Consider the following 26585-nt stretch of genomic DNA (forward strand, 5'->3'; position numbering starts at 1 on the left):
AAGTTATTGGTAGAAAACAAATCATGGAAATAATATTTCTGTTGGTACAATCCTACTACGTGAAATGTCACATGCTTTTCTGTAGCGACCGACTTGGCTCCAATACAGTTCAAAGGCTGGAGGCAGCTTTTTTGTTTTTTCAACGTTTGAAATCACAGCTGTCCTTAAGAAACCAGGTAAATAACTCTGAAAACATGAACCAACTCAACACCACTTTGATAATGTTGAATATTTATTAAAAAAACTTGAATTACAATCATAAAAGCTGGTAAGGAAGTTCAAAGAGATAATTTCCTAGATTTTAACAGTCTTCTGCACTCCAAGCAACATTGTCAGTTCTGAAATTAATTGCCATTCTTTCACTGGGAAATTTGGTCTTTGATAAACTGATAAAGCATCTATTTAAAATCCCTTGCACTGGAAGAGATGGAAATTAGATTTTTCTGCTAATTTGCTGTGAAAGGCAGCTGCAAAACAAAACAAAAAAGTTAAATATTAAATGCAATCACAATTCGGTTCAGTTCCTGAAGCTCATTTATGCAAGGTTTGGTTTGCTGCAGAGTTGGATAATTTTGTTATTGAATCCGAATGGAGTTTAAATGTGCTTTGATATATTGAAAGGGTATTGTATAAATGGGGGAAATCCTACAATGCTTCTCATTATGATGTGTATGAAATTGTTTTGATGAGCAGATTCCCAGTGGATGTTATTGCTCTGTTTATTATAAATTGGATACTGGTACTTATTCTGTTAGAAAGTTCTTTAAATTGTTCTCCTTATGAGATGAGATCAGGACAAGAAGTAATGGGCTTAAATTGCAGCAAAGGAGATTTAGATTAGATATTAAGAAAAAATTCCTAACTGTGAGGATAGTTAGGCACTGGAACAAATTACTTAGGAAGGTTGTGGAATCTCCATCATTGGATGTTTTCAAGAACAGTTTTGACAAACACCTGTCAGGGATGATCTAGATAATATTTAGGCCTGCCTCAGATCAAAGGACAGGACTAAGTGACCTAAAGAGGTCCCTTCCAGTCCTACATTATCTGTGATTCCATTATTCTATTTCATTTGGGTTTGAACCTTCTTTGCAGTTAGACATTGAGATGGATCTAACCCAAGACCTGGGATCTCAGTGCCTCAAAACTTTGAACAAAGTTTGGATCTGAACATTATGGATTGTGCTCATCTCCAGTTCTGCCTTTTCAGTTAACAATGTCAAGGACTGTTTTTTTGTTTTTTTTAAGCTTAGCTGGTTACTATTGGGCATTTTATAATTGTACTGTCAGGTGTCATGTTAATACTATTTTAAAACTATGTTAGATTTCTTTTAGTAGCAAATGAAAATGATCATGACAAAGAGGTTTCACATTGATATCATGTAGGCCTGACTTCAAGAAAATATTTAAACTCATGCTTAAATCTACATGGCTAAAAGCTTTCCAGAATAGGTATGGATTTAAGAACATGCTCGATTGCTTTTCAGATTCAGGACCCAAGAATCAGTTTCAGGCAATGAGTCTTGGTTTCATTGGGGAAAATACATTGCTCAGACTGGGTTGATAAAGGAGCCATGCTCACCCATCTTGATGCTTCCTGTTGAAAGGATGGAAAAAGAAGATAGGTTGGGAGCATCCCATCACCTGTTTCTCCTTCCATTTGAGTATTAGGGAAATATATTACAATACTGGTCTTAATTGCTGGTTACATTATGGTTTATTCAGGGAGTATTGTCCACAACTAGTCATTTTCAGTAAAATATACAGCAATGTAGGTGAAAAAAAAATATAGGAATTGGCAACTTGATGGACCAGCAGAAGTTGGCTACTTAAAGAATGAGGTCTTCTAATAAAAGTGGAGGGGACAAAGGGCCATGTTGTGCTATTTTGATGCTGGCCTGTCTACAAGATGGTATGGAGTCCCACCCCACCCCTGAGAGCTTCAGAGAGACATGCAATCCTTTCCTCAGTGGCAGGGTGTTCAGCGAGACTGCAGGATGCACCAGTCACGTAATGTGTCTTGCACTCTGCAGGCCACTGCAGAGGGTGGGGCACAAAGCTATGATCCTCACCCACTTTCTTTTCCTAGGGGTGCCTAGAGGGAGCAGAGCTCATGCTTTCCCAGGTGCAGAGACTGTCATTCGATTAACTCTAGAATAGTGTGTGCAAATGAAAGGGGGTTGTTGGGGAAGACACCCTCCTGCAGCGTGTGCACACATGGGCTAGTCACAGTCTGATTTGATGTCTGGCGATACTTTGGGGTGGTTTCTTAAGCATTAGGGATGTCTAAGAAAAGTGGTGTCTTGAACACATTTCACTGTATTTTAGAATAAAGATTACAGGCCAAGGAATTGATAGTAGACACTATGTGTGAAATCCTGGTTTTACTGAAATCCACAGGATTTTTGCCATGGACTGCAGTAGGGCCAGAATTTCACCATGTACAACTATGTGAATAGAGCAGATTACTTTGAATAAAATTCTGAGAGCAAGCAGCTGGTCTTTGTGGATGTTATCAGTACCTCCTTCATGCTGATGGACAAAATCGGGGGAATAAGAGCAGCTTGTGTGATTCTCTGAACTCTTTTCAAATTCTGATTTGCAGCTCAGTTCAGACAGATGAAAAGGGGCTCCCTGGGAGCTCTGACAATGAACCAGCTAATGAAGAGACAGCTGGAACACCAATCTAGTGCGCCCCATAATATCAGCACATGGGACACTGGTAAGTTATGCTTCTCTATTCTTTATTTCCATTCCCTTAAACCAGTTAGTGCCTCTTTCTGTTGTGATCAATTATTGTGAATATAAGTGAGCCATTGCCATTCTTCCATTGGAGAAAAGTAACCAAGCTCAGGTCTACAGTGGAATTATATGAGATTCTCTGCTGGTGTGAATCAGCATGGATCTATTGTAGTGGGATATTATTCCTTTAAAATAATGACCATTACTGTTTTGTATACAGCTAGGTGAGATTCTGGCCCTATTGAGATCAAATTGAGTATTGCCACTGACTTCAGCAGGGCCAGGATTTCACCTGGTGTGTGTGAATCATTTGTATAAAGACAAACCTCCCCCCCGCCCCCGCATCATATTGAGACATCAAGCATTTAAACCTTATGCCAAGGAGACTCTCACTTCCCCACAGGCAGAGGCTTGGGAGTCTTTTGCCAGCTCATGCAGAACTCATGGGGTTTCCGCTCAGTAATTCATACTGGGTTTCCATGTTTCTCATTAAGAGTGAAATGCAAAGCAGACAGTGAAAACTGAATTAAGTACAGAATGTCCCCACTAACCACCCGAAAAAAGTTTTAACCTCTTCTTTTCATTCTTTTTCTCTTGTGTGAAATCTTCTATAGTTCACTGAAGTTGTCACAGAATGATGAATTCTGGCATATGTTTCATTGTGCCATAATAGAATGATGCTGCTAGAATTTCACTAGCAAACCAGGAGGTGACAAGAGGGTGGGAAAGAACTGTAAAACAGTGACCTAGAGCGTAGTACTTTGTTGAACGTCCCCACTGCCACATTAGTGGGGAGATTGGTCTAAAAAATTGTGCTTAATTCAGTTTTCACTTTTAAGTCCCATCAGTCCCATTCCATTTGTGACTCTGAGGCATGGCTTCTCTTGTGATATCCATCCTCAGAATGAAGTGGATTGTCAGTTTCCCTTCCTAACCTTCCCCACATCATTAGTTCAGAATTTGTCATTGATAGCGGGTCCATGGTAGCCTTCTGACATATCAAATAAGTTTATCTCACACAGAAACTTCAGTTAGCAAAACTTACACAGTAACCCTGTTTTCCCATTTAGTATTTCCCATTTAGTTTCCCACTGTTAGTATAGAACCATATAGTTTATCATTTACCTCTTATGTGAGCTATTCAACCTGTCTTCCAAGTGGGCAAGTCAATATTCTATTCACTATATCTTTGAGGAGCTGCATCTTAATGTTCTTGTTGGGAATCCACTAGCATTCTTTTCAACATCTGTCACCTTTCTCTCCAAAAGACCTCACTTCAAGTCACTTCCTCCAATGGCTTGAGACACCACCTGAACTTTTCAAGGGAACTTTTGCAATCCCTAGCTTCACATCATTTTGTGGCTGCTTTATATTTTCTACATCAGTCCAGCTAACCTGGGTACCGTGCCTCTCTTTCTTCATCTCTCGTTTCAAACTTCTCTTTCCCAATCTCTTTCTCTGAAAAATAAACTCATTGTGTGTCTATCCTATGCCAACACAAGCATGTCCATGAACTACTGATCCCTCAGTGTCCCTAAGCATTAACTTTTACTCTTTCTGTGACTCTTTACATATCCCATTTCTTGCTGAATCCTTGCAATTAGCCCTATATTTCTTACCAAATGTCCTTGACTTTGAGCTTTCCTAAAAGGCTTCCTTTGATATTGCTAAATCTAGTTCTTGCTTCCTCTATGGACCTCTCTTTTACCTTCTTTTCTTCTCTTCTTTTCTCTTTTCATGCTCAGAGATTTAACCCTCTGTTTTCCAGCTGTTGTGTATGTGTGTGGTGATGGTGGTGTTTTAATTGTTGGAGTGAATTTGTGGTGCTGGCGATAGGCGCTGCGTTAACAGTACCACAGTCTGAAGTCGTCTGTTTATCCACAGAACAGATACAGCATGGGAAGCGGCCGTGCAATGTCTCAGTTTGCCTAAACCCTGACCTGGAGGGACCACCACTAAGAATAAGAGGTTAGTTCAGTGTCCATGTCTATTCAAACTTGGTCTCTCTGCTGAGACTACTAACAAGGTTGATGGTGGCTTTGTGTTCTGTTCAACTAGAGTGACACCACCAATTCATTTCACACAGGACATGGGTAGTTGATGGATGCCTAGATGCCTTCGTCAGTGCCTTGCTCGTCTGGACTTAACTGATGACTTGGAAGTGAAAGACTGTATGCCCCATTCCCTGAGTCACCATGTCCCCACTTCCTAGCTATTTGAACACTCATTCCTGACATCCAAACTGCTCAGTCTTCCTTACAGCATTTTAATGGCATCATGAACTAGCCTTTCTCTAGTTTGAATCGCATCCTCTCTCACTTTTCACCACAAGATCAGCACAAGTGTTCTTATTATTAGCAGCTTAGCCTTACTTCCAGTTATGTAGCCATGATTATGTCAATGTCCAGCATTTGCATTCTATACTGTAACCTGTAGCTAGAGATGGAATCAGTTAAGCTTCCAGCATGATGATAAAATGGAAGGTAAAGTGAATCAGTTTATGAAGCAAAGACTCGCTAGACATATTCAAACAAACTGTTATTTCTGGCATTCTCGATGGTTTCCCATATCACTGAAGACTTCTCAAGACTTTCTAAACTGTCTACTGCATCCAGTGTAATCTCACAGGGACCATTACTTAACATATAAGATAGGGTCTTAGCTTGTATAGAAAAGAATTATGTTTCCTTCCAAACTCAGCAGAACAATTGTTTGACACTTCTGTTTTCATTAAAGCAGCATTCAGCACCCAGTACCCTCCCTATTAGTCTAGAATGGGATCTCATATAGATCATTTGGTCTGAGCTTGCCTTTGCAACAGCAGCTATTGGGACCGTATCAATAGCAACTCCATTTGTATCAGGTTTAGTCAGACAATCCACCTCTTATTTCTTTAACCTGTGATGAGGATTACAATAGGCTAGTTTCAACATTGGCTGTGAATTCTGTTTGTGAGGCCTTCAGATTGCTGTTTGTTTTCTTGCTGGCTTCTTCAGTCACCTCCAGCCCTTCCATATCTGCAAGGGTCAAACTGGAGGGAAAAAGACATTGGTATTCTTCCAAGCTGTAACCACAAAATGAGCTCCATGCATGTGCAACTTCAAAATGAGGTGCCACTCAGCGTGGACCATGCAGGTGTGATCATACCGATAATCTGAGTTCCACTGGGTTCCTTGAGTTTGGCTCTTCTCAGTGGGGCTTAATTAACTTTGGGGAAAAAGAAATGGCGCTGTCCCACAAATGCCACTCAGTTGTAGCATCAAAATGAGACAGTACTTGATAGGTTGTGTAGATGTGTGACCTTTCCTGTTCTTTCTTACCTGAGAAAAGAAATAATTAACAATGTTGATATTAAAATATCATCACAGGGCACTTGCATTAACACTTCATTGAGATGAATGGGGCAGTTCACACCTCTCTTTGCTATTGTTCCAGAGGTTTTTTTCACAACCATAATAGCTAGAGAAATACCTTTAAAAATAATTTTAAAAAAAGGGAAAAAAAAGCTGTGATTCTGGAGAACAAGTTAGCTTTTTCAGAGACATGGTGTCCTATAACATCAATACAAGTCCTGTCAACCAGGATACTCCACCTATTCTATACCTGTCCTAATGAGGCTCCTACTGCCTTCAGCCCTTCCTGTTTAACCAAGAATATGCTCCCATCTCCCATGATTTGGGCACAGAAGTAGTGCCCCCGGGGCAAGGGGGAGCCATATGTGACTGCACTATTTGTATGCCTCTATGACAAGGTCTGTAGGCGGTCAGTTCCGCCTCATCGGTATAGCTTGCCTTTAAAAGTTTTCTTAACTGAAAATAACACTAATAATACTTTGCATTTCTAAATCACCTTCCATCCAACTATCTCTAAGCCTTTTCAAATCTTGATGAATTATGCCTCAACATCCTTGAGGCATTATCATCTCCTGTCATAAATATAAAGGGAAGGGTAAACCCCTTTGAAATCCCTCCTGGCCAGGGGAAAGCTCCTCTCACCTGTAAAGGGTTAAGAAGCTAAAGGTAACCTCGCTGGCACCTGACCAAAATGACCAATGAGGAGACAAGATACTTTCAAAAGCTGGGAGGAGGGAGAGAAACAAAGGGTCTGTGTCTGTCTGTAGTCGTCTTGGCCAGGGACAGAACAGGAATGGAGTCTTAGAACTTTTAGTAAGTAATCTAGCTAGGTATGTGTTAGATTATGATTTCTTTAAATGGCTGAGAAAAGAATTGTGCTGAATAGAATAACTATTTCTGTCTGTGTATCTTTTTTGTAACTTAAGGTTTTGCCTAGAGGGTTTCTCTATGTTTTTGAATCTAATTACCCTGTAAGATATCTACCATCCTGATTTTACAGGGGGGATTTCTTTATTTCTATTTACTTCTATTTTTTATTAAAAGTCTTCTTGTAAAACACTGAATGCTTTTTCATTGTTCTCAGATCCAAGGGTTTGGGTCTGTGGTCACCTATGCAAATTGGTGAGGCTTTTTATCCAACATTTCCCAGGAAAGGGGGGGTGCAAGTGTTGGGAGGATTGTTCATTGTTCTTAAGATCCAAGGGTCTGGATCTGTAGTCACCTAGGCAAATTGGTGAGGCTTTTTACCAAACCTTGTCCAGGAAGTGGGGTGCAAGGTTTTGGGAAGTATTTTGGGGGGAAGGACGCGTCCAAACAGCTCTTCCCCAGTAACCAGTATTAGTTTGGTGGTGGTAGCGGCCAGTCCAAGGTGTAATATTTTGTACCTTGGGGAAGTTTTGACCTAAGCTGGTAAAGATAAGCTTAGGAGGTTTTTCATGCAGGTCCCCACATCTGTACCCTAGAGTTCAGAGTGGGGGAGGAACCGTGACATGGTGGCACAGTGGTGGGATTAACCTGAAATCATTTTGAGATCCAGTTGAGATTTTTTGAACTAGAAATACAGATTTTAAAAAGGAATTTTTAGGAAGTCCAGAAAGCAGCTTTGAAACTGAAAGCAGCTTGGTTTCTCTCTGCTTTGTGGCCAAGCAGAGACAAAAGGGGATTATCTTGTGAATTGCAGGTTTTCTTTGCCTGGAGGCAGGGTACTTAACTCCTGCAGGGAAATTCACAGTCTTCCAACCCAGAGGTTTTTTTTTTCTTTTCTTCCTAAAAGTAAATAGGGGGTGTGTGCTCTACCCATTTGCCTGGAGACAAAAGTGGCAGGGTTTTTTTTAGGATTTTGATTTTTTTTTGTTTTACAAGGAGCACAGGTTTGAAAAGAAATTTTTTTTTCTTTGGGCTGGGTAAGCAGGTTTCCAAGTAGTTGGAGGTTTTTTGCTTTAATTTGGGCCCAGAGCAGAGACAAGGGAATTGTCTTTTTCTGTAGGCTGACAATCACTATCAGAGAATAGGTATTCTATTCCAGCACAGCAAAATTTTACAGCCAAGTTTTGTTTGTTTATTTCTAAACCTCGGGTGTAAAGTTAGTTAAAAACAGAGAGGTTAGAATGGCCAAATCCTCGGCTCGACTACAGCTGGAATTAGCCAAATTTCAGGCTGAGGAAAAACAAAGGGAACATGAAAGACAGATAGAACTCGTGCGGCTGGAGAAGGAGGTACAGGAGGCTGCCCACAAGAGGGAAATGGAGGCAAGGAAGCATGTGGAGGAGATGGAGAGGATAAAGGCCCAGCAGAATATACCAACAAACCCTAGCAATCCTTCTCCAGGTACCACTTCCCATCCCAGAAAGTTCCCCACCTACAAGGCAGGTGATGATACTGAGGCCTTCCTAGAAAACTTCGAAAGGGCCTGCCTTGGGTACAACATCTCTACTGACCAATACATGGTAGAGCTGAGGCCGCAGCTCAGTGGACCCTTAGCTGAGGTGGCAGCTGAAATGCCTAAAGAACATATGAACAAGTATGAACTGTTTAAATCCAAGGCGAGAGTCAGAATGGGGATAACACCCGAGCAGTCTCGTCGGAGGTTCCGAGCCCTAAGGTGGAAACCAGACATGTCATTTACCCGACATGCCTACCACATTGTGAAACATTGGGATGCCTGGATATCAGGAGCAAGTGTTGAATCTCCAGTAAATTTGCCCTTCCTAATGCAAATGGAACAATTCTTAGAGGGTGTTCCTGAGGAAATAGAAAGATACATCCTAGATGGGAAACCCAAAACTGTAATCGAGGCAGGAGAGATTGGAGCCAGATGGGTGGAGGTGGCAGAGAAGAAGAAAACTGGTCGCAGTTGGAGCGGAGACCAGAAGGGACCACCCCAGACCACACCCTATTACCGGGGGCTGCCCAAAGCCCCACCTACCTCCCAAAGAACCCTCCAGACCCCTTATCGTCCCACCACCCCGTTCTCCAGCAACCCACCTCGCCCCGGTGACCCGTCAGCTGGACGATGTTTTAAATGTAACGAGCTGGGGCATGTAAAGGCCAACTGCCCCAAGAACCCCAACAGATTACAGTTCATTGCACCGGAATCACACCAGAGGTCCACAGGCCCAGATACCTCCCAGATACCCTTGGAGCGGAGGGAAACTGTGAGTGTGGGCGGGAAGAAGGTCACCGCATGGAGGGACACCGGAGCACAAGTGTCAGCTATCCATGCTTCCTTAGTGGACCCCAATTTAATCAACCCAGAGATCCAAGTGACGATTCAACCCTTCAAGTCCAACTCTTTCAATTTGCCTACAGCCAAGTTGCCTGTCCAGTACAAGGGCTGGTCAGGAATGTGGACTTTTGCAGTCTATGATGATTATCCCATCCCCATGCTGTTGGGGGAAGACTTGGCCAATCACGTGAAGCAGGCCAAGAGGGTGGGAACGGTCACCCGCAGCCAGGCTAAACAAGCCGTGAGGCCTAGCTCTGTTCCGGAAACTTCTATCAGGGCCCGGTCAGAGGTGATGGACCCGGACCCCAGGCCAATGTCTGCAACAGCAGTAGTGGATCCAGTCCCAGAGACCCAGACGGAACCAGTCCCAGAACCGGAACCAGCCAAACAACCAACACCAGACCCCGTGCCAGCACTGAATCCAGTACTTGCAACCTCAACACCAGAGGGCCCCACCGAACCTGAACTGGCAGCAGCCGATAACCCTACACAAGAGGCTCAGCCGGAGCCTGAATCCCAACATAGTGCACCAGCGGAGAGCGGTTCACAGTCAACAGAAACAGCTCCATCCCCTATATCGCTTCCAGAGGGACCAAGCCTATGTCCCCATCCAATGAGGAACTGATGTCTCCAGCATCAAGGGAACAGTTCCAGACCGAACAGGAAGCAGATGAAAGCCTCCAGAGAGCGTGGACGGCGGCACGGAGCAACCCACCGCCTCTCAGCTCTTCTAATCGATCCAGAGAATTAAAGGTTTGTCAGTTTACAGCCCAGGGAGGAGACGACGCTGAGTGGCCTGAAGGTGTCTATTACGAAGGGAAATGTGCTGGTGGTGTGGAAGAGGTGAACCTCTCCATGACCCTTGGGCGTATGCAGCGACAGCAGATCCAGGAGCTGTGCACTAGCTACGCGCCAACGTTCTCAGCCACCCCAGGACTGACTGAACGGGCATACCACTCCATTGACACAGGTAAAGCTCACCCAATTAGGGTCCACCCTTACCGGGTGTCTCCTCAAGCTAAAACTGCTATAGAACGGGAGATCCAGGATATGTTACAGATGGGTGTAATCCGCCCCTCTGAAAGTGCATGGGCATCTCCAGTGGTTCTAGTTCCCAAACCAGATGGGGAAATACGTTTTTGCGTGGACTACCGTAAGCTAAATGCTGTAACTCGCCCAGACAACTATCCAATGCCACGCACTGATGAACTATTAGAGAAACTGGGACGGGCCCAGTTCATCTCTACCTTGGATTTAACCAAGGGGTACTGGCAGGTACCGCTAGATGAATCTGCCAAGGAAAGGTCAGCCTTCATCACACATCTCGGGCTGTATGAATTTAATGTACTCCCTTTCGGGCTGCGAAATGCACCCGCCACTTTCCAAAGACTTGTAGATGGTCTCCTAGCGGGATTAGGAGAATATGCAGTCGCCTACCTTGACGATGTGGCCATATTTTCGGATTCCTGGGCAGACCACCTGGAACATCTACAAAAAGTCCTTGAGCGCATAAGGGAGGCAGGACTAACTGTTAAGGCTAAGAAGTGTCAAATAGGCCTCAACAGAGTGACTTACCTTGGACACCAGGTGGGTCAAGGAACTATCAGCCCCCTACAGGCCAAAGTGGATGCTATCCAAAAGTGGCCTGTCCCAAAGTCAAAGAAACAGGTTCAATCCTTCTTAGGCTTGGCCGGTTATTACAGACGATTTGTACCGCACTACAGCCAAATCGCTGCCCCACTGACAGACCTAACCAAAAAGAAACAGCCAAATGCTGTTCAGTGGACCGGAAAGTGTCAGAAGGCCTTTAACAAGCTTAAAGCGACACTCATGTCTGACCCTGTACTAAGGGCCCCAGACTTTGACAAACCGTTCCTAGTAACCACAGATGCATCCGAGCGTGGTGTGGGAGCAGTTTTAATGCAGAAAGGACCTGATCAAGAATTCCATCCTGTAGTGTTTCTCAGCAAAAAACTGTCTGAGAGGGAAAGCAACTGGTCAGTCACTGAAAAAGAATGTTATGCCATTGTCTACGCTCTGGAAAAGCTACGCCCATATGTTTGGGGACGGCGTTTCCACCTGCAAACCGACCATGCTGCACTAAAGTGGCTTCACACCGTCAAAGAAACTAACAAAAAACTTCTTCGGTGGAGTTTAGCTCTCCAAGATTTTGATTTCGACATCCAACACATCTCAGGAGCTTCTAACAAAGTGGCTGATGCATTCTCCCGTGAAAGTTTCCCAGAATCAACTGGTTAAAATCGTCCTTGAGATGTGGAAAATATTGTTAGTCTTTATGTACTTGGTAGTATATTTAGAGATGCATGTGTCTTATTAACTCTGTTTTCCTAGAGCTCCAGGAAGAAATCCCAGCCAGTGTTTCACCCTAGCTGAGATTTGGGGGGCGTGTCATAAATATAAAGGGAAGGGTAAACCCCTTTGAAATCCCTCCTGGCCAGGGGAAAGCTCCTCTCACCTGTAAAGGGTTAAGAAGCTAAAGGTAACCTCGCTGGCACCTGACCAAAATGACCAATGAGGAGACAAGATACTTTCAAAAGCTGGGAGGAGGGAGAGAAACAAAGGGTCTGTGTCTGTCTGTAGTCGTCTTGGCCAGGGACAGAACAGGAATGGAGTCTTAGAACTTTTAGTAAGTAATCTAGCTAGGTATGTGTTAGATTATGATTTCTTTAAATGGCTGAGAAAAGAATTGTGCTGAATAGAATAACTATTTCTGTCTGTGTATCTTTTTTGTAACTTAAGGTTTTGCCTAGAGGGTTTCTCTATGTTTTTGAATCTAATTACCCTGTAAGATATCTACCATCCTGATTTTACAGGGGGGATTTCTTTATTTCTATTTACTTCTATTTTTTATTAAAAGTCTTCTTGTAAAACACTGAATGCTTTTTCATTGTTCTCAGATCCAAGGGTTTGGGTCTGTGGTCACCTATGCAAATTGGTGAGGCTTTTTATCCAACATTTCCCAGGAAAGGGGGGGTGCAAGTGTTGGGAGGATTGTTCATTGTTCTTAAGATCCAAGGGTCTGGATCTGTAGTCACCTAGGCAAATTGGTGAGGCTTTTTACCAAACCTTGTCCAGGAAGTGGGGTGCAAGGTTTTGGGAAGTATTTTGGGGGGAAGGACGCGTCCAAACAGCTCTTCCCCAGTAACCAGTATTAGTTTGGTGGTGGTAGCGGCCAGTCCAAGGTGTAATATTTTGTACCTTGGGGAAGTTTTGACCTAAGCTGGTAAAGATAAGCTTAGGAGGTTTTTCATGCAGGTCCCCACATCTGTACCCTAGAGTTCAGAGTGGGGGAGGAACCGTGACATGGTGGCACAGTGGTGGGATTAACCTGAAATCATTTTGAGATCCAGTTGAGATTTTTTGAACTAGAAATACAGATTTTAAAAAGGAATTTTTAGGAAGTCCAGAAAGCAGCTTTGAAACTGAAAGCAGCTTGGTTTCTCTCTGCTTTGTGGCCAAGCAGAGACAAAAGGGGATTATCTTGTGAATTGCAGGTTTTCTTTGCCTGGAGGCAGGGTACTTAACTCCTGCAGGGAAATTCACAGTCTTCCAACCCAGAGGTTTTTTTTTTCTTTTCTTCCTAAAAGTAAATAGGGGGTGTGTGCTCTACCCATTTGCCTGGAGACAAAAGTGGCAGGGTTTTTTTTAGGATTTTGATTTTTTTTTGTTTTACAAGGAGCACAGGTTTGAAAAGAAATTTTTTTTTCTTTGGGCTGGGTAAGCAGGTTTCCAAGTAGTTGGAGGTTTTTTGCTTTAATTTGGGCCCAGAGCAGAGACAAGGGAATTGTCTTTTTCTGTAGGCTGACAATCACTATCAGAGAATAGGTATTCTATTCCAGCACAGCAAAATTTTACAGCCAAGTTTTGTTTGTTTATTTCTAAACCTCGGGTGTAAAGTTAGTTAAAAACAGAGAGGTTAGAATGGCCAAATCCTCGGCTCGACTACAGCTGGAATTAGCCAAATTTCAGGCTGAGGAAAAACAAAGGGAACATGAAAGACAGATAGAACTCGTGCGGCTGGAGAAGGAGGTACAGGAGGCTGCCCACAAGAGGGAAATGGAGGCAAGGAAGCATGTGGAGGAGATGGAGAGGATAAAGGCCCAGCAGAATATACCAACAAACCCTAGCAATCCTTCTCCAGGTACCACTTCCCATCCCAGAAAGTTCCCCACCTACAAGGCAGGTGATGATACTGAGGCCTTCCTAGAAAACTTCGAAAGGGCCTGCCTTGGGTACAACATCTCTACTGACCAATACATGGTAGAGCTGAGGCCGCAGCTCAGTGGACCCTTAGCTGAGGTGGCAGCTGAAATGCCTAAAGAACATATGAACAAGTATGAACTGTTTAAATCCAAGGCGAGAGTCAGAATGGGGATAACACCCGAGCAGTCTCGTCGGAGGTTCCGAGCCCTAAGGTGGAAACCAGACATGTCATTTACCCGACATGCCTACCACATTGTGAAACATTGGGATGCCTGGATATCAGGAGCAAGTGTTGAATCTCCAGTAAATTTGCCCTTCCTAATGCAAATGGAACAATTCTTAGAGGGTGTTCCTGAGGAAATAGAAAGATACATCCTAGATGGGAAACCCAAAACTGTAATCGAGGCAGGAGAGATTGGAGCCAGATGGGTGGAGGTGGCAGAGAAGAAGAAAACTGGTCGCAGTTGGAGCGGAGACCAGAAGGGACCACCCCAGACCACACCCTATTACCGGGGGCTGCCCAAAGCCCCACCTACCTCCCAAAGAACCCTCCAGACCCCTTATCGTCCCACCACCCCGTTCTCCAGCAACCCACCTCGCCCCGGTGACCCGTCAGCTGGACGATGTTTTAAATGTAACGAGCTGGGGCATGTAAAGGCCAACTGCCCCAAGAACCCCAACAGATTACAGTTCATTGCACCGGAATCACACCAGAGGTCCACAGGCCCAGATACCTCCCAGATACCCTTGGAGCGGAGGGAAACTGTGAGTGTGGGCGGGAAGAAGGTCACCGCATGGAGGGACACCGGAGCACAAGTGTCAGCTATCCATGCTTCCTTAGTGGACCCCAATTTAATCAACCCAGAGATCCAAGTGACGATTCAACCCTTCAAGTCCAACTCTTTCAATTTGCCTACAGCCAAGTTGCCTGTCCAGTACAAGGGCTGGTCAGGAATGTGGACTTTTGCAGTCTATGATGATTATCCCATCCCCATGCTGTTGGGGGAAGACTTGGCCAATCACGTGAAGCAGGCCAAGAGGGTGGGAACGGTCACCCGCAGCCAGGCTAAACAAGCCGTGAGGCCTAGCTCTGTTCCGGAAACTTCTATCAGGGCCCGGTCAGAGGTGATGGACCCGGACCCCAGGCCAATGTCTGCAACAGCAGTAGTGGATCCAGTCCCAGAGACCCAGACGGAACCAGTCCCAGAACCGGAACCAGCCAAACAACCAACACCAGACCCCGTGCCAGCACTGAATCCAGTACTTGCAACCTCAACACCAGAGGGCCCCACCGAACCTGAACTGGCAGCAGCCGATAACCCTACACAAGAGGCTCAGCCGGAGCCTGAATCCCAACATAGTGCACCAGCGGAGAGCGGTTCACAGTCAACAGAAACAGCTCCATCCCCTATATCGCTTCCAGAGGGACCAAGCCTATGTCCCCATCCAATGAGGAACTGATGTCTCCAGCATCAAGGGAACAGTTCCAGACCGAACAGGAAGCAGATGAAAGCCTCCAGAGAGCGTGGACGGCGGCACGGAGCAACCCACCGCCTCTCAGCTCTTCTAATCGATCCAGAGAATTAAAGGTTTGTCAGTTTACAGCCCAGGGAGGAGACGACGCTGAGTGGCCTGAAGGTGTCTATTACGAAGGGAAATGTGCTGGTGGTGTGGAAGAGGTGAACCTCTCCATGACCCTTGGGCGTATGCAGCGACAGCAGATCCAGGAGCTGTGCACTAGCTACGCGCCAACGTTCTCAGCCACCCCAGGACTGACTGAACGGGCATACCACTCCATTGACACAGGTAAAGCTCACCCAATTAGGGTCCACCCTTACCGGGTGTCTCCTCAAGCTAAAACTGCTATAGAACGGGAGATCCAGGATATGTTACAGATGGGTGTAATCCGCCCCTCTGAAAGTGCATGGGCATCTCCAGTGGTTCTAGTTCCCAAACCAGATGGGGAAATACGTTTTTGCGTGGACTACCGTAAGCTAAATGCTGTAACTCGCCCAGACAACTATCCAATGCCACGCACTGATGAACTATTAGAGAAACTGGGACGGGCCCAGTTCATCTCTACCTTGGATTTAACCAAGGGGTACTGGCAGGTACCGCTAGATGAATCTGCCAAGGAAAGGTCAGCCTTCATCACACATCTCGGGCTGTATGAATTTAATGTACTCCCTTTCGGGCTGCGAAATGCACCCGCCACTTTCCAAAGACTTGTAGATGGTCTCCTAGCGGGATTAGGAGAATATGCAGTCGCCTACCTTGACGATGTGGCCATATTTTCGGATTCCTGGGCAGACCACCTGGAACATCTACAAAAAGTCCTTGAGCGCATAAGGGAGGCAGGACTAACTGTTAAGGCTAAGAAGTGTCAAATAGGCCTCAACAGAGTGACTTACCTTGGACACCAGGTGGGTCAAGGAACTATCAGCCCCCTACAGGCCAAAGTGGATGCTATCCAAAAGTGGCCTGTCCCAAAGTCAAAGAAACAGGTTCAATCCTTCTTAGGCTTGGCCGGTTATTACAGACGATTTGTACCGCACTACAGCCAAATCGCTGCCCCACTGACAGACCTAACCAAAAAGAAACAGCCAAATGCTGTTCAGTGGACCGGAAAGTGTCAGAAGGCCTTTAACAAGCTTAAAGCGACACTCATGTCTGACCCTGTACTAAGGGCCCCAGACTTTGACAAACCGTTCCTAGTAACCACAGATGCATCCGAGCGTGGTGTGGGAGCAGTTTTAATGCAGAAAGGACCTGATCAAGAATTCCATCCTGTAGTGTTTCTCAGCAAAAAACTGTCTGAGAGGGAAAGCAACTGGTCAGTCACTGAAAAAGAATGTTATGCCATTGTCTACGCTCTGGAAAAGCTACGCCCATATGTTTGGGGACGGCGTTTCCACCTGCAAACCGACCATGCTGCACTAAAGTGGCTTCACACCGTCAAAGAAACTAACAAAAAACTTCTTCGGTGGAGTTTAGCTCTCCAAGATTTTGATTTCGACATCCAACACATCTCAGGAGCTTCTAACAAAGTGGCTGATGCATTCTCCCGTGAAAGTTTCCCAGAATCAACTGGTTAAAATCGTCCTTGAGATGTGGAAAATATTGTTAGTCTTTATGTACTTGGTAGTATATTTAGAGATGCATGTGTCTTATTAACTCTGTTTTCCTAGAGCTCCAGGAAGAAATCCCAGCCAGTGTTTCACCCTAGCTGAGATTTGGGGGGCGTGTCATAAATATAAAGGGAAGGGTAAACCCCTTTGAAATCCCTCCTGGCCAGGGGAAAGCTCCTCTCACCTGTAAAGGGTTAAGAAGCTAAAGGTAACCTCGCTGGCACCTGACCAAAATGACCAATGAGGAGACAAGATACTTTCAAAAGCTGGGAGGAGGGAGAGAAACAAAGGGTCTGTGTCTGTCTGTAGTCGTCTTGGCCAGGGACAGAACAGGAATGGAGTCTTAGAACTTTTAGTAAGTAATCTAGCTAGGTATGTGTTAGATTATGATTTCTTTAAATGGCTGAGAAAAGAATTGTGCTGAATAGAATAACTATTTCTGTCTGTGTATCTTTTTTGTAACTTAAGGTTTTGCCTAGAGGGTTTCTCTATGTTTTTGAATCTAATTACCCTGTAAGATATCTACCATCCTGATTTTACAGGGGGGATTTCTTTATTTCTATTTACTTCTATTTTTTATTAAAAGTCTTCTTGTAAAACACTGAATGCTTTTTCATTGTTCTCAGATCCAAGGGTTTGGGTCTGTGGTCACCTATGCAAATTGGTGAGGCTTTTTATCCAACATTTCCCAGGAAAGGGGGGGTGCAAGTGTTGGGAGGATTGTTCATTGTTCTTAAGATCCAAGGGTCTGGATCTGTAGTCACCTAGGCAAATTGGTGAGGCTTTTTACCAAACCTTGTCCAGGAAGTGGGGTGCAAGGTTTTGGGAAGTATTTTGGGGGGAAGGACGCGTCCAAACAGCTCTTCCCCAGTAACCAGTATTAGTTTGGTGGTGGTAGCGGCCAGTCCAAGGTGTAATATTTTGTACCTTGGGGAAGTTTTGACCTAAGCTGGTAAAGATAAGCTTAGGAGGTTTTTCATGCAGGTCCCCACATCTGTACCCTAGAGTTCAGAGTGGGGGAGGAACCGTGACATCTCCATTTCTCAGATGGGGTGATTGAGGCAAAGAGGATGTTAAGTGACTTCCTTCCCCAAAGTCACACAGAAATTCTGGGGCAGAGCTGGGGAAGAATCTAAAATTCCTGACACCCAGTCTCATACTAACTGTAGGATCATCCACTCTACCTAAAGAATGAGGGGATAAAAACTTGACAATTTAACACTGAAGCAGTCATACCACCTTCAGTTTGTTTCTTTTACTTCCTTAGGATCTCAATTTTTAAAATAATTCCTGACCCTTAAAAAATAAAATAAGCACAAGTAATTGGAGTAGTCTGACAGAACCAAAGAATGTGTTGTATCTTTCTCCAGAGAGACACATTTTTATTTACATACACTGCAAAGGCTTTTTTTGTTCACACATGTCCATTCCAGATTTCCATTTACCTTGCTTCTTTTCTTTTAATGACTTCAAGGTGCCACCAAATCCAGCTTACTGTCAGCACCCAGTATAGTCAGTATGTTTGTACCAGCCCCGGAAGAATTTGCCGATGACCAACCTACTATGATGACTGACAAGTAAGTCAGTTTCTATTTCTTTCAAATAATTTGGTAGTTAAAAAGTACTGAGCTTCAGAACATATTTGGATGGGCCCTGCCTCAGTGAAAGAACATTCTCAAATTTTCTCCTAAGTAGCATAATTTTTTGTAGCAAGGGAAAATTTTCAAAATGTTCCAAACCAGGTGTGCTATGAATATGCTGGGCCATGAGTATGTGTGTGCACAGGTGGCTGTGAGTATTAGTAGTACTGTTTCATTATTTGAGTGTTGACCGTTTGCCTAGTACTGTACATAAAGAAAGGTGTGTAGCCTGATTCTCTTCTCACTTACCCCTGGTGCAAATCAGAAGTAACGCTATTAAAGGCAAGGTTGTTACTTGTACCAGTTTTACACTGGTGTGAGATAAGACCCATGGTACCTGTTGCATGGGACTCCTCCAGTTTTAAAGGAACATAAACAGGATAAAGACTGTATCCTTGGGAGAAAGGAAATCTTACTTTAAAGGGGCTTTTTGATGATCTAGAGATAGGCCTGAACTGGGACCTGCACTCCAAACCCTTGGATACGAATTCACTGCAATGGTTTTGGATCTGAGTCAGATCCAATGCCTGAAGGAGTCTCTTTTCTAGATTTGATTTGGAAAAGGTCCAAACTGAAAGAAATCTTGTGAGAAAAGCTCACGTCATGAGATTTCGGAGAACCATTGCCATCTGTGTGGATAGTGGGATGGGAGGAGGCACTCAAGTATTAGAGTTTCTATGGCAGCGATCAGGGAATTCACTAATTCTTGCGCTCTGCTTAATCTCTTGGTTGGGTAGAATTTTCTGTAAGCAAGTTTGGGGACTTGGCTGGTTCTAAAAGCTTTTTGCCTTGAAACTGGGAGTGGTTTTTATTTGTTTGGCCTTAATTAAACTCAAAATGGTAGTCTTAACCTAAGATGGATGTGAATCTACACATTGTGTGCGTGACTGATTTTGTTTCTATGGATTTGATCTAGGGGAAGGGACTTTTATTACATTTGGTTATGTAAATGGATGAAATAATACTGTATCCACAATTAACAAAGACTTTAATTCTGCAATTGAGCTTTCTCTGTTTTTTACTGTAAGGGCTCATTGTAATCCACTGAAAACTTGTTTTTTCTCCCTAAAATGAAAGTTATCGCTTTTTTGAATTGCTATGGCTTTGCCATTGCAATGTAAAGCCATGACTGTAAGTCAGCACCTTGAATGCTACGGTTACCACCACTACTGCTATTTTGCACTTATATGCTTTTCCTCTACAAGGATCCCCAACGCCTTTTACCAACATTAATTCTTTGATCAAAATCCCATTGAGGCACTGTAAGTAAATATGATGGTACTCTTTTTACGGCAAAGTAGCTGGCTTAAAGCCACCCATTAATTCAATGGCAGAACTGGGAGTAGAACCCAAGAGTTGTGGCTTTCAATCCTATGCTCTAGCCACTAGATGAACTGCCAGGATGCTTACTAGAGAAGGGCAAGGCTGTTATGTGAGTCTTCAGTGGAACTGAAAATTATGTTGGGTAAATGCTAAACATCCCAAGAAGTGGGCTCATTTCATGCATCTTCTTTGGCCTTTTTCCAAAAGCTTTGGCATCAGATGCTGAACCAAATGAGATTGATTTTCATAACCTTGCTAGCATCTTCTCCTCCTGTTGAGACACAAAGGGACGGAAATTGCTTGTAGCATCCCATTAAGTTAAAATGTCAATCTGTTGGAGTCATAAGCGATTGCTTGATCAAATTAACCAATCCTCCCTATTGGGCTGCGATGTACCTTTTTCCCTGGTTTGTTTGTCTTTTTATGTGGTTTTAAAACCCTGCCTCATCTCTCCTGCAGCTGACCTCTCCCTTATGATTAGACGTTACAAAGCTATTTCAGAGCGTTCAGAGTTGTCTCTCAGCATTGCAGGAGGGGACAGCAGTTCAGCAGCAAAACTGGTTTGGAACAGAAAGAGACCTCTCTAAAAACAAAGGGACTCTTTCTTGGCCTCCTCCCCACATAAAAATCCTATCATTTCCTCTTCGAGTCTATAACCAGAGCTGTAATCTGATCTCATCAAATTATTGCTTTATTGTTGATCGATGCAAAGCACAGACTGGAATAACTGACCACCTGCCACAGATCAACATTGCCTGTTGATGGGGCTAGTGAAAAGTGCTTTGTATACAGGGTTTAAAGCACAGTGATCTATTTTCTTAGCCATAAAAAGTTCAATGTAACATGGGTTCTTCTAATTAATTGAACAAATAATATTAGTTTCTAATATCTTTCCTTGCAGATGCCATGATTGTGGGGCTATCCTCGAAGAGTATGATGAAGAAACACTAGGTCTGGCCATAGTTGTTCTCTCCACATTCATTCACCTCAGCCCAGATTTGGCTGCTCCTTTGTTGTTGGACATCATGCAGTCTGTAGGAAGGTAACCTTTGGACCTCTCTCTCTCTCTCTCTTTTATGAGGAAAGGAAGATTTTTGTGCCCTTGAATTGTGATGAATTCCCTAGGAGAACTGAAAGGGATGTCCTGATGGCAGATCAGATAGCTCAAAACCATATTTGAAGCAGATGGATCTTGGCTCTAGAGGAAGGGGACAGTGCTCTGTGCACCAATCTAGTACACCACGCCTTATGCAATGGTATTGTAGATTTGAGGTGGTGTCTCGCTTTTTTTTTTTTTTTTTGGTCATTGCTGTGTAGCTGAAAAATGGCAGCCCAAAATGAAGGTGAAGTAGAGCATGATAAATTTCACTAGTTCCAATCACACTTGGTTCAGAGATGAGAACCTCCATGGCATATACTCTGCCGGGATAACTGATGGAAGAAAGTTTATACCCGAAGACTTTGAAACTGTTAAAATGAAACAACAGCAATGCCCTGAAGAGCTATACTGAGAAGTGTAAGTGATTCAGGACATAGAGAGTTGTCTAAAGGCATGTCTACATTGCATGCCACTGGTAGTATGTGTAGCTAGTGCTGAGTGCATAGCAGGCTGTGTCCACACTGAGCTTTGTAACTACACATGGTAGTGAAAGGTTCTGGCTGGGGATGCAGCGGGGAAAGGCTCTGGCAGCAGGAAGCTGCTAGAGTCTTACATGCAATTCCCTGTGGCAGGGTAAGGGATCAGGGCATAGGTGGTCTGGCCAGGTGGTCACAGCTGGGCTGGAGTCCACACAGTCAGTGAGCCAGGCGTCAGAGGAATCGTTAGAGCTGGGTTCAATAAGCAAGAGTCAGGGTCAAAGTCAGGCCAGGGTCAGAGATTGGAAATCAGAGGTAATACCTGGCTGGAATTGGGAGGTAGGAATTGGGGTCAGGCTCGGATCAGAGGCTGAAGATCAGGAGAGGTCTGGAATCACAGCAGGCCCAAAGTCTGTGCTGTTGCTCGGATAGCTTTCTGGGGCATCCTTCAGAGCTAAATAGGGTGGTTGGCCAGTCAGAGGGTCGCAGGATACTGTCACTCTGGCTCCCTTGGGTAGTACTTCCTATGGGCCCAACTCTCAACAGGGCTCCCTGGCTGGAGCTCTGCACAGGCTCCTGGTGGGAATGTCAGCTATCCCAGGCTCTTCAGACCTGGGTTCTAATCCTTGCATCCTTATGCTGCCAGAGCTTTTCCCTGCTCTTCCCCCTGCTACTGGGCCCTTTCCTTACCACAGGGAGTTGCCAGAGCCTTTCCCTGTGTCAGGGAATGGCTCTGGCAGCTTCCTGTGGTGGTGAAAGGCTTCAGCAGCAGGAAAGTATGCTGCTAAAAATAACAGTATCGACCTGGGAGGCACTGTTTGGGCATGTAAAGAGCCATGTAGGGCACATACCCACAGGGTTCAGGAATGTCTTTACTCCACTTGCCTAAGCAGTGCCTCACTAGCTACACTGTTGTTTATACCTGTGCTAGGGGGAGCACGCAGTGTAGGTACTCTACATGCCACATGAGGAGTGAGCAGTGCAAACATATCCTAAGAATGCTCGTTGGAGAATATCTTGCACCTAACTGAAATTCTCCTGCTGCTACAGATTATGCTGTTGAGTGTATAATAATCATGCAGTTCGCGCTCAGTTATGTTACCCAAAACCTGGGAAATGATCAGTCTTGACCAGGCGCTCTGGTCAACTAAGGTCATTGCGTGCTATGAAGCCATTTGGAGAGATGACCATTGGAGAATTCTCCATGTACAGAGAACTCTCTGCTAGCAGAGGGCTGGTGGAGATGGCTCCTCTGCCAACTGCTTTCACAACCCCCAGGATAAGAGAGAAGGAAGGTGTTTGTCGGGGTATTCCAGGAGTGATGCCTGAGCAGGACAGGTTGTGGTGGTTGTGAAGCAGAGCTCTCTTATACCTGACTCTCCATTGGCATAAGACCCCCGAGGAACCTTATGTCCGTGGTTTAAATTAAAGCTACTCCCCTACAGCTTGAATTTATTCAGGGGGTTGGTGGTCAAGGATCCTGAAACTGCAGCTGGCTGCCTGCAGCCCTCCCTCTCTGCTATGTCTGAACTCCACTTGAAGATAGTGGAGAATCAAGGCCTCCATTTCCATTAACTCTGAGGCTGCAGTTCCCTGCTGTCAGTGATAATGAACTCTGGAGGAGGTAGAGTTTCCAATCTAGACTGATGCCATCCATCCTACTTGTTACTCATAAATACAGCACTAATAGGGCCAGTGAGAAGCCATGAACAATTAAGCTCCGGAAGATTAGTTATCAAAGTGTGGGGGGAACGTGGTACATTTTCCTCACTGAAGTGGAAATACTGCATCCTCTGTGAGACACATCTGAGTCTGTTAGTGAAGCAGATGGTATATAACCTGGGGCATTCCAGTATGGTGAACGTACTTTGTCATTTCCTAGTGTTCAGTCTTGGTCACCACTATTTTTTACTAATCAAGGTGCAGTTACAGGCCCATGAAGGAATTGCTTTGAATAGATGCAGAACAAGGCATACTCCCCCTAAAAGTAGATATGGGCATGAACACATTAAGGTGGCTTCAGTGTACTTGCTCTTACATTCCTAGTAAACTTTCTGTTTTTTTCTGAAGTTATTTTTGTGCAAACACTATGAGGTACATTGCCCCCTTATATCCAGTCTATTAACACACATGATATTTATGCCTGTGCATCACAAGTGAATGACTTACTATTTTACTGCTTAGAGAAGATAGTAGTGTCTGATGTTTAGAACAGAGGAGTTGGAGTCAGGAGACCCAAGATCTAGGGTAAAATTTTCAAAGCACTAAAGCGACTTAGGGCCAGATTGTCAAAGGTATTTGGGAGCCTAAAGATGCAGATAGATGCCTAATGGGATTTTCAAAAGCACCTAGGGGCCTAACTCCTGTTGATTTTAGTCAGCATGCAGTTCCTACACTATTCCTGCAAATTTCTGCTCTCCAAATTACCCAGGGTGAGTAATTAATTGTTTTTGGTGTATGAATACAAGATACTTTCATTATCATTATGGTGATAAGGGAGGGCAAGTAGAATTTGTCTCAACTGGCAAATATTTATGACAATATTGCAAGACTGACTTTGACTCTTACCCTTTACAAAAATGAATTTGAGTCCCCTGTGCATCTGATCAAAGGGTCTCCTGTGACCTTTAAAACATGTTCTCCGAAATGTCTACTTACTAACTTTTACTTACTGGTAATTTTACTGGCTTGATTAAAAATATTATGAACAGTACTTTTGTTTGACTTGCTGTTTTCTGCTGTTTACTCCAGGTTGGCGTCAAGTACCTGTTTTTCTAATCAAGCAGAAAGGTACAGTAACACCCCACTTCCCCCGCAAAAGTGTGCTAGATATATAAACAAATGGTCAAATCCTATCCTTTGTTACGTGGGTACAAATATCTCATGTTTTCTAGCGATGGGCCTGGACCAAAAAGCCCAGATCCAAACCTCCTTGAACTTTGGAAAAATTCATACCTGGATCAGGGATTAAATCCAGGCCTCCTTAAAGTCAGTGACAAAACTCCCATTGACTTTACAGATCCTAGATTTCACTCCACACCTTTGTAGCTCATTTCCATGTCTCGTTATATATGTGGTTTTCCCATTATGCTGGTGAATAAAATTTATGGCCCTGGGAAGGGTTTTCATCTGTATGCATTTAACTAAGTCTATATCTACACTACCACCGGATCGAAGCTCTGGTGATTGATGCACCAGGGTCGAAGACCTGCCAAATTGACCACAGATCGCTCTCCGGTCAACCCCAGTACTCCACCCCGGATGAGAAGAGTAAGGTCAGTTGACGGGAGAGTGTGTCCCATTGATCCAGTGTGGTGCAGACACTGCAGTAAGCCAACCTACGCTATGTTGACTCCAGCTATGTTACTCACGTAGCTGGAGTTGCATAACTTTGGTCGACTTACTGGAGTAGTGTAGACATAGCCTAAGTCAGTCATCCATAATTCTGGAGAACACCTACTGGTGATGTCCCATCATGCAATTAGACTACTGTCCTTATACAGGGACATCACATGGGCTGCGTTCATTTTTGGAAATTTTAAAAAGGTTGTGCTGCTTAATTCATTAATGATTGGAAAGTGCTTTGAAATCTTTGGCTGGAAGGTGCTGGAGAGGAATAAATGAATGAGCTTTATGGGAGCTTGCATACAAGTGTGGAAGTTCTGCATCCCTGAAATCAGTGAGAGTTTTGCCATTGACTTCAAAGATAGCAGGATTGGGCTTCAAATCCTGAAGACTCAATGGCAATAACATTCCTGACACTATGTAGAGAATCAGGAAAAATTAAACTAGCTATTGAGGCCAGAATCAAGCCACAGCACTTCAGCACTTGCTTAACTTAAACCAAGTAAATAATCCTGCTGAAGTCATGAAAGTTAAGCCTGTGATTGCGTGCTTTGCTGGATCAGGAACTTTTATAGAGCACCCAGGAGGACTCAGAAGGCCTGTGCTCTATTCCTAGCTCCGCCACTAGCCTGCTGGGTGATCTTGGCAAGTCACTTTACCTCCTTGTGCCTCAGTTTCCCTATCTGTAAAATGTGGATAATGATCCTGGCCTCCTTTGTGTTCTAATAATGAAAAGTGCTTTATAAGACCTAGGAGTTATTATTATTACCATCTTCTTGTATTCATAACTGAATTTGGCTTTGAGTTACTAGAAAGCATAGGATCTTCTTTACCTTCTCCAATTTTCAGCTTTGGGAAATATTTTTCATCCACTAGGGAATTTCTCCCTCTTTTTTCCTTCATTTCAGCATGATGATCCCTGGTAATGCTGCCGGTGTGGCTAAGCAATTCCTCCGTTGCATTTTCCATCAGCTAGCTCCCAATGGTATATTTCCACAGCTGTTCCAGAGCAATATCAAAGGTAATGTGCAATGCCTGAGTGATGGTGACAGAAATGCAATCATCTCAATCATTCCAACACTTATAAAAAAGATGTGGTTCTGATTTCCAGATGGAAGTTTTTTACGGACCCTGGCTACATCTCTTATGGACTTCAGTGAGCTGAGCTCCGTAGCTGCACTGAGCCAACTATTAGAGGTATGTCCACAATAAGGCTGACTGTATTAGGTACTACCAAGTATATCTTTCCGTCCTTCTCTAACATTCTAAGAGCATGATCCTACACCATTAAAGGCAATGAGAATATTTGCATTGACTTACATGGAAGCAGAATCAAGCCATAATATCTTCCACCATTTTCAGTCAGAGTTTTGCTCTCACTTCTCCTGACAGCTATTGGGTCCTCCCTTCTCCTTGTTGCTGCAGGCCATTCCTTTCCCCTGCACTGTTTCCATTTCTGTGCATGGTTCTTGTCATAGTTCTGTTGCTGCATGTAAAACCATTTCTCCTCTGTATCTAATGGCAATTCCCTCTCTGCAATCCTCCTCTGTGGAATCCCTTGAGGTTATAGTCTAGTCCCTCTGCTTGTTCCATTCTACGTCTCCTCCTAACTTGTCTCTACCTCAAGTCTCACTTCTACACTGATAGGGTATATATCTTTCAGCACTACCAGGAACATGGGGATTGCTTCTTTTCCTTCCAGTAGTAGCCCTATAAGCAAAGCTTTTGACAATACTTTAGCAGTGCTTACATCTTTTCAGGCCACCCACTAGAAACTAAAACAATTGCAGTCTAATCAACAGTTGCACAAGTCTGGCATTCTTTCCAATATAGGAAAATGATAGGTATGTACAAGACAATTCGTCACACGTGGTCTGCTGGGCCAGAGACGTGCTGGTGGCTGGTTCTTAATGGATGTGTCTTTCAGTTGCCTAAAGATGATTCCGCAAATATATGCTGCTCTAATCTTTTCCTTACCACTATCCCTGTTGATGATCTGCCTCATACTTTATCAGTGGTAGATGCTATA

The 26585-nt window shown here is 44.1% G+C and overlaps 1 protein-coding gene across 9 annotated transcripts in view; it reads left to right on the forward strand.

Moving 5' to 3' along the window:
• The window catches only part of UNC79 (unc-79 subunit of NALCN channel complex), a 161997-nt gene that overhangs the window by 90656 nt on the left and 44756 nt on the right, over positions 1–26585 (forward strand). For 7 of the 9 annotated variants that reach the window (XM_073349519.2, XM_073349522.2, XM_073349530.2 and 4 more), the window contains 7 exons: positions 2606–2722; positions 4627–4710; positions 18148–18250; positions 20538–20678; positions 23963–24001; positions 25465–25577; positions 25668–25753. In XM_073349519.2, the coding sequence (XP_073205620.1) occupies positions 2606–2722; positions 4627–4710; positions 18148–18250; positions 20538–20678; positions 23963–24001; positions 25465–25577; positions 25668–25753 (683 nt within the window). Of the gene's footprint in view, positions 1–2605; positions 2723–4626; positions 4711–18147; positions 18251–20537; positions 20679–23962; positions 24002–25464; positions 25578–25648; positions 25754–26585 lie in introns of all 9 variants that reach the window. The other 2 variants (XM_073349531.1, XM_073349521.2) reach the window with 2 other exon arrangements.

Source organism: Lepidochelys kempii, chromosome 6, assembly GCF_965140285.1.
Source record: "Lepidochelys kempii isolate rLepKem1 chromosome 6, rLepKem1.hap1, whole genome shotgun sequence".
NCBI lineage: Eukaryota > Metazoa > Chordata > Testudines > Cheloniidae > Lepidochelys > Lepidochelys kempii.